Below are 15,558 nucleotides of genomic sequence, written 5' to 3' on the forward strand. Positions count from 1 at the left end.
CCAACAACATTTAACCTTGTGTCAAATTGTAGAGCAGATTAGATTAAATTTAGATTCGCTTTAGTTGTCACATGTACATCGAAACATAGAGTGAAATGTTTGCTATGAAGGATATGTTTCAAAAAGTGCCTTTTTGAATATACCCAAATACTAAATTGAGACATCATCCTTAAAACTGACCTGTTAATGTAAAGTACTCATTCTTCTTAGAAAATTATTCACTATTTGTATTGAAATAGTAAGCAGAAGTTTACAGAATGAGTTCATTTTTGCTATAAAACTGAGTTTTTAAATTGTAGTTTAATTATGTCACCTTAACAAGAATGGTAATTGTTTTTCGTTTGTATTACCGTTGTATGTATGGCCCATGATTAGACTGTATTGGATACCTGCAGGGCACCTTGCCTCTGAGTTCAGCTGTGCCAACTCAGCACAAACCTCACTGAGGTGGAACTCATAAACATTTTCCCATGAACTGCTGGACAGCCTAATTAAAAGACTACCAGCACCTGACAAACAAAACACAGTCAATAACAAAATGAAAACAGCTGAAAGTCATAGCTTACATTCACAAGTGCTAATAATAAAATATTACTTGCCTGCGTAAGGTGGGGGACGCTATGTCAGGGTATTTCGAACCTTGCTGTCGAGCAGTCTGAGAGCTGCTGGTTGCAATTTGTGAAGGATTTGCTTTGACAGAGTTTGATGAAGCCACACTCTCTGTATCAGACAATACACCTTTCTCTTTATCAGTCTGGTTAGGTAACGGAGGCACTGTGTTGCCTGAGGCTACCTTAGATGGCTCTTTCAGTTTTGAAACAGGAAGACCTGCTGATTTACTGCTGATGTTAGAGTCTATGCTGCTGGTACTAGATCGGTTCCCAGTCCCCCGGCTATTTGATTTGCTGGGTCGAGGCAGGCTCCGGTACTGCAAGTTAGTGCGTGAATTTAGTATAAGGTAATTCTCCTCATTGTTCTGGGAGCCGTCAACACTGGCTTTTCTACCAGATGTTCTACCCACAAGGCCTGATGACTTAGGGATTTTGCCAAGGGTTGCAGAGCCACTGGTAATAGTGGCTCCACTTGCTGTTATCATGGTGATGCCCCCTGAAGAGCCTCCATGCTTCTTGAAACCAAAAGTGTTTGTTCCTCCGGTTGAACGTGAGGCATTGGAAGGAGGTTTCTTCCCTTCGTCTCCACTACTGCGGCCAACTTCTGAAGGAGAGCCATGAACATTTGTAGACTTAGGGGACAACCTCCCTTTTTCTGACACCTTAGCATCATCAGTTTTTGCTGTAAAAAGAAATTACACATAAAACGTTAGTGCAATGATCCATCAGCAACATCACAATTAAGTATAATAAAAATCTCCAGATAAATCCAAAATCAAGAGATTCTGCAGATGCTGGAAATCCAGAATAACACACACAAAATGCTGCAAGAACTCAATGGGCCGGGCAGTATCAATGGAGAGGAATAAACTGTGGATATTTCAAGTTAAGACCCTTCCTCAGAACTAATGAAGGGTCTCGGCCCAAAATATCCAACTTTTATTCCTTTCCATAGATGCTGCCTGACCTGCTGAGTTCTTCAAGTTACTCTAGATAATGCAATGTTCTTTTCTTTCTGAGTATCATTTACGTTTACATTGTTCACTTTTCCTTGTGATTACTATATATTTTCGAGTGACTGCTTATACCATCTGTGCCAGGACCACTACACTAAAAAACAGCCACTTGCCCCAAGCCATCAAGCTGATTCACACATCCACCCGTTAACCCACTTCCTTCACATACACATCACTGAATGTCACTTCATGTATGTACAATCAGTCTAGTACTGTATATAACAGTTACTTGTACATTATGTGTATAGGAATGCTTTTCTATTTATTATTTATTTTTATTATGGTCTTTATGCTTATTATATTTTTATGCTGCATTGGATCTGGAGTAACAATCATATTGTTCTTTACACTTGTGTATTGAAGAATGACAATAAACAATCTTGAATCGTTGACAGTGTCTCCTGTACTCTCAGATTCAAGCAGCTCAAAGAGCAAAGGCAATCCTCATATGGGACCACTACCAGCAACAAGTTTTCACTCCGTGACACATACCACCCTGCTATGGAAGTACACTCAGTGGCCGCTTTATTGAGGTACACCTGCTTGTTAATGCAAATGTTTAATCAGCCAATCATGTGACAGCAACTCAAAGCATAAAAGCACGTAGACATGGTCAAGAGATTCAGTTGTCCAGGCTAAACATCAGAATGGGGAAGAAATGTAACTTTGACCGTGGAATGATTGTTGGTGCCAGATGGGGTGGCTTGAGTATCTCGGAAACTGCTCTTCTCTTGGGATTTTCACACAACGGTCTCTGAGTTTACAGAGAATGGTGCAATAAACGAAAGACATCCAGTGAGCAGCAGTTCTATTGGCAAAAATGCTTTATTAATGAGAGAGGTTAGAGGAGAATGGCCAGACTGGTTCAAGATGAGAGGAAGGTATCAGTAACTCAAATAACCACCAACAGCGGTGTGTAGAAGAGCATCTCTGAATGTACCATACATCAAATCTTGAAGTTGATAGACTACAGCAGCAGAAGACTACGAACATTCACTTAGTGGCCACTTTATTAGATATAAGAGGTACCTAATATAGTGGCATTTAAGTGTATATTTGCATACATTCCTTGTCATGGAATCAGACATGCAGGATTAGCTTCAATGGCAAATCAAGACAATACTTCATCAGGATCTTTTCAAGAACAACAAGCAAGAAGCAAGACATCAGGTTTTGCAGAAATGCCCCCAATCCAAAAAATACAAAAGATTTAAAAAAAAATCCTGAATGGCCACATGAAGTTATGCTATTAAATTTATGCCACCATCTTTATTGAATTCTCATAGTAACCCATTTATGAGTTAATTAACCCATTGCCTTTAGGGACTGCTTGGTAATATTTGCTTCTTTCATTACTAATTAGTCAAAAAACAAGGAAAGTAAAGCATCAAATTGCTTTACATGAACTTTCACTCTGAAATAAAGTTATCTTTAAATTTATTACTGAATAAATAAAATAAAAAATAAATTAAAATTTTAATTATCTTCTGTCACTACAAGTATGATTTGCCATTTTCCAAGAATCTCTGCGCAAATTCAAAGTTCCAAGTAAATTTATTATCGAAGTATGTATGTATATGTCACTATACACTATCCTGAGATTCATATTTTTGTGGTCATTCACAGTAACACAATACTACAGTGAGTTACCGCTGATACAATGCTTAATACATTTTTTTAAACTAAACTCTTAATTTTAAGTATGAACTTAATTTAGGCTCTGCACTGATGAATAGAGTAGACATTGGCAGGAGAAAGCAATGGTTAATGTCCCTTAGATGCTTTAGATGAGGTACTACAGCGGGGATAAGAGGGCAAGTCTAAGCTTAAGAACGAATAGCAATGGACGTAGTAAGATTCTGGCAGGTAAAATCTACAATGAATTTTTGTCAAGTTTGCAGAGGTTAAATACATAAAAGAGTTGTACAGTATAATCATTAATTATCATCTAAAGAACTAATTGTATTTTTAAAACACAATAGATTTTAGAACTCGAAAGTCTGCAGTCAGTAGCATTAATGATATGCTGGAAGGACAGTATATATTGTGATTCTGAAATTTGGTAATGAAACTTTCAGAAGCAGAGTACAATGTGCTGCCTCCACTATACTGTACATTCAGCACAACTGGCTGGAGATGAAATTCTAGGCATTAATATCTCAGGTCTGCTTGTCTAACAAGGTGAAAACTTGAATCTGCTCCAGTCTTTCACAGAGCTGTTGGGAAAAACAGATGTGAATCAGGAACAGATAATACGGGATACAACCTGTTGGATCTAACCACAGTTGGACGAGCCTGAATCTGCGCTTTGATTCCGAGTTAATCAGCAGTCTGCCAAACATGAACTTTTGCAAGTGGTGGTGACTAGGATTGAGGCTGGTAGAAAAACTGCTGACTTTAGCATGGGGTCCAGAATTTTTTTCAACAATCACACCACAATTCAAGAAATCAGATATATTGCTAGACATTTTCACCCTTGCATACACTTTCTGCAGAACGTCAGAGTTTGAAATCTTCAGAAATTTGGGGCAGATCCTCAAGCAGATGTGTAAACTGTCTCAGCAAAAGTCTGCTAAATAAAGCAACAGATCATTGAATGTGCTTAAATTCTCTGTGGTACAACTTGTAACTGTTAAGCTCTTCTCCCAGCATTTCTCTTTCTCAGCCCAGAATCGAAGTCAACACTTGCATGAAACCCCCAGAAAAACTCAAATTGTCAACTCATCTAATAAGTGTAGCCATGCTTCTCGTCCAAAAACGCCCAACACTAACTAACCCTCACCGTATATCTTTGGAATATGGGAGGAAACCAGAGCACCTGGAGGGAACTCACAAGGTCACGGGGAGAATGTACAAACTCCTTACGGACAGACTGTCATGTAATTCCTGAATCTAAAGGAAGTTTTGTGATTGACGCTACAAGTCCATTCAACACCAATTATCGCTGAAAACTTATAACCTGCCATTCAGATAATACACTGCTGAGCAAGGAGTATTCCTGGCTCAAAAGAGTTTCTCATGAAGGTCAGAATAAAACATCCACCAGAATTACAACAAAATACTGTGTACCATCTTCTCCTTTGCTGCAACCAACATTCGACACATAAATTTTGGGGGCTTCCTCATTATGGACAAAGAGTATTGAAAATCAGACAGCAACCAGCCTTACCTGCACCATGCCCTTTTAGTGTGTTTGCAGACGTCTTAGCCCTTGGCGTGGTGATTCCAACTTGAGCAGTCATCCCTCGACGCCACGATCCTGTCTGGGAAATTACCGTCGTCTTTTTATTTGAGCAGCTTTTCTCTGACTCATCGGAAACATCCGATGGGTTACGCCTCCACTTCGTGCTGGAGTCCATCTTTATTCCACTGTCTGATCCGCCGTCCGATCGTTTTAGCTCTTCACCAGACCAAGTGGAGTTTCTGTCTGAATGCTTCTCTGCATCTGTCTGTAGCTGGATTAAAAAAAACAGAAACCCAATTACTTCCATCTTTTACATGGGATGCTTTTTATCTCCTAGATAACTTACACATTTAAATGATATATCTGAATCAGGGTCAGGTTTAACATCACCAGCATATGTTGTGATACTTCTTTTCTTTTTTTTTTACAACAGTACAAAACACTACATAATGATAATAGAGAAAAATGTGAACTACAGTAAGCATATATCCACATATTAAATAGTGCAAAAATAAAAATTTTTAAGAACTCGTTCATGGGTTCAATTTCCATTCAGAAATGGGATGGCAGAGGGAAAGGAGCTGTTTCTGAATCGTTAAATGTGTGCCTTCAGGCTCCTGTGTCCCCTTCCTGAAGGTAGCATTGAAAAGAGGGCATGTCCTGGGTGATGGGGGTCCTTAATGATTGATGCTGCCTTTTTGAGGCTGTGAGATCAACAGTATGCAGAATGAGGAAATGTGAAATGTACTTTGTGTGTGGTTCTATATTCTTCAGAAAAACCTCTGTCAGTTACCAAAGTATTTCACAGAGAGTAAGTTATAACTTGCCATAGTTAAATATATTAAATCAGGGCCACAGAATGACTCAAGTGGCTCATTCTCTGGAAAGTACTAAAATAAAAGCCTCCTACTCGCTTGAAATACATTAAGACTTCTTCCATAGCATAATCTGCCAATTTGGTTTGAGTGCTCAGTTCTCTGGACAAGAGACAAGACTTTCAAAAGGCAGTTACTTTGCCAAAGGGAACAGCTGAATTTCTTGATGCAAATAAACCCCTCAGCCAGCAAACTGCTAAACATGTCAGGGTTACATCTTTCAATTCTGCAATATTTGGTGTATACAACAACAAAGTTCAAATGGGATATTTGACTATGAGAGAGCCGAAAGGCCTGTTTTTGTACTGTGCCACACTCTATTCAGTGGCCACTTTATTAGGTACACCTGCTCGTTAATGCAACTATATAAACAGCCTATCATGTGGCAGCAACTCAATACATAAAAGCATGCAGTCATGATCAAAAGGTTCAGTTGTTCAGACCAAACATCATAATGGGGGAGAAATGTGATCTAAGTGACGTTGTCCATAGAACAATTGTTGGTGCCAGACAGGGTGGTTTGAGTATCTCAGGCACTGCTGATCTCCTGGGATGTTTACGAACACCAGTCTCTAGAGTTTACAAAGAGTGGCGTGAGAAACAAAGACCATCCCGCAAGCAGCAGTTCTGTGGACAAAAACACCTCGTTAATGAGAGACGATAGCTGAATTTGACCAGACTGGTTCAAGCTGACAGGAAGGCAACAGTAACTCAAACAACCACATGTTACAACAGTAGATTGCTGAAGGGCATCTCTGAATGCAAAAAAATTCAAACTTTGATGTGGATGCACTCAAGCAGCAGAAGGTCACACTGGGTTTCATTCCTGTAGCCACTGCATTAAGTACACTCCTGTATGTAATAAAGTGCCCACTGAATGTATATCCATGTAGTATTCTTTAGAAATAATTTGCAGGACATTACTGACCCTGTATGACCCCAGTTAAAAACTCCTATTGTTCAAAATAATCATTTTAAAAAGTAGTTTCCAGGTGAACAATAATATGGGTAGTGTTGCACCTGGTTCCTACAAGCCAAGACAAATAAAATGGCAGAGTGTAACATTATAAATGTCCACTGTGTAAACCCAGTACGTTGACAGTCCACGGGTTCCTCAAAGTAAAATACTACAATTACTTAGTGTGGATTAATAACAAATACTGTGAGAACTCAGATGTGCAATATGTTAGAAGTTAAAACGATTGAAGCTGGCTGCTTTCCACAAACCGATTTTCAAACCATGGTGGCACTTTTAATCCATCATAGATAAAAGGCCCGAGTTTACTGGTTAGAAATTGGGTTATAGTTGATTTGCATCAATTAATTCTTTCATTGCTGGTTAGAGCAATGTTATATAACCACTAATCCTTTCCAAAATCCTTTCTTTATGTGCCAAACAGGGTGCTAGTATTTGTAGCAACCATTACTCTGAATACTATCATTTGTTCATTACTGACTTCTTTAAGGAGAGAACATGTAAGTATGCACTTGATCTTACAAAACAAACATGGAATGAAACTTTGACATTGCAGAAGTAAAAATATTTTCAAAATCATCATTATGAAAGAGCATAATTTTGCAGAATGCACCCTATATATAACTGTAACAGGAAAATTCTAACACTGAAATTCTATGACCAACAGATTCACTTTCAAGGATTCTTTAAAACTTATGATCACAATGTTATTTCTTTTATTTGCTCAGATTGAATTATTTTTCACATTGGTTTGTTGTAAGTCCTTGTTATGTATAATTTTACATAAATCCTTCAGCATTCTTTATTTTTCCTGTAAATGACTGCAAGAAAATGAATCGCAGGTAATTATTAATGTTGGTCATTTTAAATAGCTCAGAATTGAGACCCAGTGCAGAGGCATAATTAGTTGCAATGGAAGGCATCGATTGGTCACGGTGATGCTTATTTTGGACAGCAGTGCTTGAAAGGGATGAGGGAATGAAAGAGGGCCAAGAAAGAAATAATGCCATGTGTGCAGCAGACAGGAACCAGACCACAGATCCTTCTGCTACCATTGAACAGCTGGCATTTATCCCCATCAGAATTTAATGATAAATATTTCCAATCACCAACAGTGGAGTACTTACTTTCAATGGATATTTTTTTTTAACTTTTGGGCTGTCATTCAAGAAAGACATATTGGCCAAGAAGCAGATCACCTTGCTGAGTTAGTTGTCAAAGAATAAGATGTATTTATTTTCAGCACAGCATGGTAACAGGCCCTCCCAGCCTAAAGAGTCCCTGCAGAACTATTACACGCATGTGACCTACTAAACTGTATATCTGTGCACTGTGGGAGGAAATTGGAGCTCCCGGAGGAAACTCAACTGGTCATGGAGATAACTCCTTACAGAGAGCAGAAGAATTGAACCTGTTTTGCTGGTGCTGTAATAGCGTTATGCTAGCTGCTGTGCTAAGATGTGGCAAATGGAAGGATCTTTCAAGTAATTTGAGGCAATAAATTCTGTCATGCGTAAAGAAAAACAAATCAACGACTTATGAAAGTGCACATCAGAAGAGGCCAGAAAGTAGTCATCAAAACTGAGGTTTTGTGGAGTGGTGTCCTACTTCTCTTTACCTCTGGAAAGGAGAGCAGACGTAAACGCTGGGGTTTGCAGCAATGAATCTGGATGGTTTGCTATGATTGAATGACATTTTACCTGGCTACTGGGGTTTTTCCGGGACGTGGCCGGGGTGTTGGCATACGAACTGATGGAGGAACTTGTGTTGATATCGTCAGTGCTGAGGTTGTCTATTGTGTCGCTGATTCCACTGCTGACAGAGCTGCTGTCATCCCAGCTGAAAGGGAAAACCAAACACAGAATAAGCAAAGAATAAAAGAACAGTGATCTCAGTAACCAGGCCAAACCGAATATTTCCAAGCCCATGTCTTCCGTCTCCTTCTTTCAAGTTTGCATTCAATTGCAGGTATCCCAGAAATGAAAAGCTGTTGTGGACTAGCAGCAAGTGAGACTGCAAGGAAGTCCTGCGAATCAGTTTCATAAATTATTTTGTCCTGAACTCCATTCCCAATCACTGCAATAAATGTGGGATGCAGCACTGGCAGTGTATTGTGCTCTGTCTCTCAAATTTTAGAGTAACACAGACAAGATACTGGGAGGTCAGGCGGCATTTATGGGGAGGAATAAACAGTCATAGTTTTGGACTGAGACTCTTCATCAGGACTGGAAAGGAGGGGGTAAGAAGACAGAATAAGATCAGGGGATGTAGGGCGGTGGGGGATGGGGGTGGGAATACAACCCTGGCAGGTGATAGGTGGAAAAGATAAAGAGCTGGAGAAGAAGGTATCTGAGAATAGGAGAAAGAAAAGGAGGAGGGGCACCAGAAGGAGGCTGATGAGCAGGTGAGGAGAAGAGAAGAGGTAAGAGGGGAGCCAGTATGGGGAATGGAAAAAGAGAGAAGAGGGAGAAGGTTGAAATTACCTGTAGTTAGAGAAGTTGATGTTCATGCCATCAGGTTGAAGGCCATCTAAATGGAATATGAGGTGTTACTCCTCCAACCTGAGAGTGGCTTCATCGTGGCAGTAGGGGAGATCATGGATGGGAATGTTAGAATGGAAATGGATTGTCCTCTAGGAAATCCTGCATGTCGCAGATGAACACTATCTCACTATCCTACATTAAAACCTGACTATTATTATTTAAAACATAGAAAAGCATTTGTTAAAAATCTTTCTCAATTTATAATGTACATGTTGATTCCTGTAGATGTTTCACTCTGAAGGATCTAACCTGTGACAAAAAGAAAACTGTTCCATGCATTAACTGAATATTCTGTGAAGGCACCAGACAGTATACCAAAATTCGCAGATGCTCAAGTCCCTTATTCAACCTGTCTCAATGCGGTGGACCTTAGGACCCAGCGGAACCCCAGACCTTATTTAACCTGTCTCACAGCGGTGGACATCAGGAACCAGCAGCAGGGATCTGAATCCGCAGTGTTTCTGTTCAAGAAAATAATCATGATTGAGAATAAAGTGGAAAATAATAAAGCCATTAGAAAGAGGTGGAACACCATCAGTCATTGGAAAAGTGTTAGGCTACATCAGTCAAAGATTGGAACAATTTTCAAGGATAAAGTGAGAAAGCATCTGCCCCGATGAAAGCTACAATTATTACTAAGCAACGCAGTGGTTTAACTATTGAGTTTTAGGTTTTTGATCCTCCACGTCAACCTGGCATGGTGGAGAGCACGCTCGGGAGGGGTCTGTCCCGAGTCCCAAGAACTTCCGTTCCCAAGCCCGGCACTGAAACATACGTTCTTAAGTGTTTTATATGCATAGAAAGGTAAAATATATACTATACACTAAGACAAACGTTTGACTAACCAACACTAATAATACTGGATGTACCTGTTCCAACTTACTTAGTAAGAGAACTTCCGATTTTTTTCGATCCCGATCCACGACAACCCACACACATCCTCCTGTATACTTTAAATCATCTCTAGATTACTTTTAATACCTAATACAATGTAAATGCTATGCAGAATGGTTGTTATACTGCAGCGTTTAGGGAATAATGACAAGAAAAAAAAGTCCGCACATGCTCGAACAACAAGCGCTGGAAGAACACTTCCAGGTTTTCGCGATTCGCGGTTGGTTGAATACTCGCATGCAGAATTCTCAGATAAGGAGGGCCGACTGTACGGGTATTGGAGAGAATCCAGAGGAGATTCACAAGAACGATCCCAGTATTGAAAGGGTTAACGTGTGAGGAGCATTTGATCCCAGATAAAGTAGACGTGGAGAGCATGTCTCCAAACATGCGGGAGTCTACAACCAGAAGGCACAACATCAGAAAGGAAGGACATGCATTTAGAACAGAGATGAGTAATTTCTTTAACCAGAGGGTGGTGAATCTGTGGAATTTATTGCCACGGATGGGCATCAAGGATAAATCATTGGGTATACTTAAAGTGGAGGATGATAGATTTTTGATTAATAAGGGCATCAAAGGATAGAGGGAGGAGGCAAGAGAATGGCATTGAGAGAGAAAATAAATCAGCCAGGATTGAATAATGGAGCAGACTAGATGGGCTAAATAGCCTAATTCTGCTACTATGCTTTACAATCTTATAGCTGGAGAGTCAATAATGTTGTGGTCATGGTCTCAGGATGTGTGGTGGGTTACTTAGGGCAGAGATGGGGTGGAGATTGGTAGGTGTGTTCAAGAAGGTTTCTTGACACAATATGTAGATAAGCCTACAAGGGGAGAGGAGAGACTTGATCTGGTACTGGGAACTTAACCTGGTCAGGTGTCAGATCTCTCAGTGGGAGAGCATTTTGGAGATAGTGATCACAATTCTAGCTCCTTTACCATAGCATTGGAGAGGGATAGGAAGAGACAAGTTAGCAAAGCGTTTAATTGGAATAAGGGGAAATATGAGGTTATCAGGCAGGAATTTGGAAGCATAAATTGGGAACAGATGTTCTCAGGGATATGTATGGAAGAAATGTGGCAAATGTTCAGGGGATATTTGCATGGAGTTCTGCATAGGTACGTTCCAATGAGAGAGCGAAAGGTGGTAAGGTACAGGAACTGTGGTGTACAAAGGCTGCTGTAAATCTAGTCAAGAAGAAAAGAAGAGCTTACAAAAGGTTCGAAAAGCTAGGTAATGATAGCGAGCTAGAAGATTATAAGGTTAGCAAGAAGCAGCTCAAGAAAGAAATTAGGAGAGCCAGATGGGGCTATGAGAAGGTCTTGGCTGACAGGATTAAGGAAAACCCCAAGGAATTCTACAAATATGTGAAGAGCAAGAGGATAAGACACTAAGAATAGGACCAATAAAGTGCGACAGTGGAAAAATGTGTATGGAACCGGAGGAGATAGCAGAGGTACTTAATGAGTACTTTGCTTCAGTATTCACTATGGAAAAGGATCTTGGTGATTGTAGGGATGACTTACAGCGGACTGAAAAGCTTGAGCATGTAGATATTAAGAAAGAGGATGTGCTGGAGCTTTTGGAAAGCATCAAGTTGGATACGTCACCGGGACAGGACGAGATGTACCCCAGGCTACTGTGGGAGGCGAGGGAGGAGATTGCTGAGCCTCTGGTGATGATCCTTGCATCATCAATGGGGACAGGAGAGGTTCCGAAGGATTGGAGGGTTGCAGATGTTGTTCCATTATTCAAGAAAAGGAGTAGAGACAGCCCAGGAAATTATAGACCAGTGACTCTTACTTCAGTGGTTGTTAAGTTGATGGAGAAGATCCTGAGAGACATGATTTATGAACATTTTGGGAGGCATAATGTGATTAGGAATAGTCAGCATGGCTTTGTGAAAGGCAGGTAATGCCTTACAAGCCTGACTGAATTTTTTGAGGATGTGACTAAACACATTGATGAAGGAAGAGTAGTAGATGTAGTGTATATGGATTTCAAAAGGCATTTGACAAGGTACCCATGCGAGGCTTATTGAGAAAGTAAGGAAGCATGGGATCTAAGGGGAAATTGCTTTGTGGATCCAGAACTGGCTAGTCCACAGAAGGCAAAGCGGGGCTGTAGACAAGTCATATTCTGCATGGAGGTCGGTCACCAGTGGTGTGCCTCAGGGATCTATTCTGGGACCCCAACTCTTCATGATTTTTATAAATGACCTGGATGAAGAAGTGGAGGGATGAGTTAGTAAATTTTCTGATGCAACAAAGGTTGGAGGTGTTGTGGATAGTGTGGAGGGCTGTCAGAGGTTGCAGCAGGACATTGATAAGATGCAAAACTGGGCTGAGAATTGGCAGATGGAGTTCAACCCAGATAAGTGTGAGGTGCTTCATTTTGGTAGGTCAAATATATAGACTCTTGGCAGTGTGGAGGATCTGAGGGATCTTGGGGTCCGAGTTCTTTGGACACTCGAGGCTGCTGTGCAGGTTGACTCTGTGATTAAGAAAGCATATGGTGCATTGGCCTTAGTTAATCATGGGATTGAGTTTAGGAGCCAAGAGGTAATGTTTCAGCTTTAAGAGGACCCTGGTCAGACCCGACTCGGAGTACTGTACTCAGCCTCACAATAGGAAGGATGTGGAAACCATAGAAAGGGTGCAGAGGAGATTTACAAGGATATTGCCTGGATTGGGGAGCAGTCCTTATGAGAATAGGTTGAGTGAACTCGAACTCGGCCCTCTTTCCTCGGAGCGACGGAGCGTGAGAGGTGACCTGGTAGAGGTGTATAAGATAAAAGCAGCATTAATCATGCGGATATTCAGAGGATTTTTCCCAGGGTGGAAATGGCTAGCACGAGAGGGCACAATTTTAAGGTGCTTGGAAGTAGGTACAGAGGAGATATTGAGGTAAGATTTTTTTACACAGTGAATGATGAGTGCGTCTAATGGACTGCCGGTGATGGTGGTGGAGGCCGATATGATAGGGTCTTTTAAGAGATTCCTGGACAGGTAAATGGAACTCAGAAAAATAGAGGGCTATGGGTAACCCTAGGTAATTTCTAAGGTAAGGACATGTTCGGCACAGCTTTGTGGGCTGAAAGGCTTGTATTGTGCTGTAGGTTTTCTATGTTTCTAAAGACGGATAAATTAGAAAGTTATTTCCAGTAAAATTCAACATTAAACCTGACAGTTCTAAGATCCTATCAATTTTACTAATATCCATTGGGAAAGGACATCAGCTGAGCACTGTGTGATTCTTGATCCACAGCTTTCTGAACTGCCCAACAAATAAATAATGCTGTCTCCCTCAGTCACACCCTTTCCAGTGAACTAATAAATTCTTCAAACAGTGGGCAGTGAAGTTTGGAATTCTCTCCCAAAGAGCTTAAGCAATAGAGATGCTTGGACAATGACTAAAGACAGAACTCGACAATTCTTTTTCTTGGAAATTAGGAAACTAAGGGAAATAGAGACGTAAGAAAGTAAGACGTAGGAGCAAAATTTGGCCATTCAGCTCCTTGGATCTGCTCCGTCAGTTGATCATGACTGACCTATTTTCCCTCTCAAGCCCGTTCTCCTGCCTTCTCTCCGTAACCTTTGATGCCTCTACTGATCATAAATTTATCAACGCCCTTTAGAAATTAGCTTTATTTGTCACATGTACATCAAAACATTGAAACGTACAGTGAAATGTAATGTGTTGGCATCAACAACCATCAGGATTGCGCTGGAGATGCCTGTAAATGTTGCCACACTTGTAGCATGCCCATGACTCATGAACACTAACTGTAGGTCTCTGCACCATCTGAGGAAACCATAGCACCTACAGGAAACCCAAGTGTTCACAGCGAAAATATACAAACAGCGGCAGAGATCGAACCCCCATCGGTGATCACTGAGGCTGTAAAGCGACTGCGCTATCTCCAATACTACCATGGTACCCATAACATACCCAGTGACATGGCTTCCTCAGCCATTGGTGGCAATGAATGCCACAAATTCACCACCCTATGGCTAAGGAAATTCCTCCTCATCTCGGTTGGCCAGGGGTTGAAATCAGATTCCTTTATTGAAGCAGATCAGCCATGGACTTAGTTTTTCAGTTCTGTTCCTGCTTAGGGTGTAGTTGTTGCCCACAATGGCAGCATTTAATGTCTGTGCCCCCAATCCTCCTGTGTTAACAATTTACAGTCAAGCGCTTGGTATGTATCAAGTCGCACGCACCAGATGAGGAGAGATGACAGATCTCCTTTTCTGATTTACCTCAGAGAATCAGAGGGCTCTTACAACAAAGTGGTAACTTCACGATCACCATTTCTGAAACTAGCATGAATTCCAGATATATTTAACTGCTTGAACTTATATTCCACAGCTGCCATGGAAATTGAACTCATGTTTTGAAATCAATCGTCTAGAATCCTGTCTGCTGGTCCAATCATTTTACTAATATCCTGCTGCAGCTCAAACCCGATAGAATCACAGAACTAGAAAGAACTGCAGATTAATTCCTGCTCATACAGTATTTTTTTGTATTTTCCTTGACAGAACTCATCACCCAAGAAAGGGCAGGGAGACAGAAAGAAGGGTTCAGAAATGTCATCTCCGAATCAGAATCAGGTTTAACATGACTGACAAATGTCATGAAATTTGTTGTTTTGCAGCAGCAATACAGTGTAATACATTAAAAATACTATAAATTACAATAAGAAATTATTTTATATATACATATATTTACCTATATATAGTATAAATTAAACAAGTAATGCAAAAAGAAAGCAAAAATAGTGAGGTATTGCTCATGGGTTGGTTCCCCGTCCGCTCAGAAATCTGATGATCTTAGTTAATTGTTACAATATGGCAAATAATATGATGCTTCTGGGACACCAAAAAGAATTGGCTAATACCCTTTCACATTGAGGAACACATTAATTTAATTCCTACTGAAGGCTCCAATTAACATTGATAACTGCATTGAATTCCCAGTCAACTTACCCAGCCAATTCAACCTTAATCTTTAATTGCAATTACAGTTGTGGATACAGTTGGCACTAGCTAACTGGAACACTCAGTGGACACTTTATTAGGTACACCAGCTGGTTAGTGCAAGTATCTGATCAGCCAATCGTGAGGCAGCAACTCAATGCATAAGAGCATGCAGACACGATCAAGAGGTTCAGTTCCGACTAAGCGTTAGAACGGGGAAGAAATGTGATCCAAGTGACTTTGACCGTGAAATGATTGGTGGTACCAGACGGAGTGGTTTGAGTATCTAAGAATCTGCTGACCTCCTGGGATTTTCATGCACAGATTTCTCTAGAGTTTACACAGAATGGTGTGAAAAACAACAAAAAAAAACACCCAGTGAGTGGTAGTTCTGTGGACAAAAATACCTTGATAATGAAAGAGGTCATAGGAGAATCGCCAGATTGGTTCAAGCTGACAAGAAGGTGACAATA

At 40.5% G+C, this 15,558-nt stretch overlaps 1 protein-coding gene across 2 annotated transcripts in view; it reads right to left on the reverse strand.

Annotated features, from left to right (window-relative positions):
- Nucleotides 1-15,558, reverse strand: part of nav2a (neuron navigator 2a) — a 498,795-nt gene that overhangs the window by 116,254 nt on the left and 366,983 nt on the right. For both annotated transcript variants that reach the window (XM_059976038.1, XM_059976039.1), the window contains 3 exons: nucleotides 8,363-8,501; nucleotides 4,797-5,082; nucleotides 600-1,293 (listed from right to left, as the gene is read on the reverse strand). In XM_059976038.1, the coding sequence (XP_059832021.1) occupies nucleotides 600-1,293; nucleotides 4,797-5,082; nucleotides 8,363-8,501 (1,119 nt within the window). The remainder of the gene's footprint in view (nucleotides 1-599; nucleotides 1,294-4,796; nucleotides 5,083-8,362; nucleotides 8,502-15,558) is intronic.

This window comes from Hypanus sabinus, chromosome 7 (genome assembly GCF_030144855.1).
Source record: "Hypanus sabinus isolate sHypSab1 chromosome 7, sHypSab1.hap1, whole genome shotgun sequence".
NCBI classification, from domain to species: Eukaryota; Metazoa; Chordata; class Chondrichthyes; order Myliobatiformes; family Dasyatidae; genus Hypanus; species Hypanus sabinus.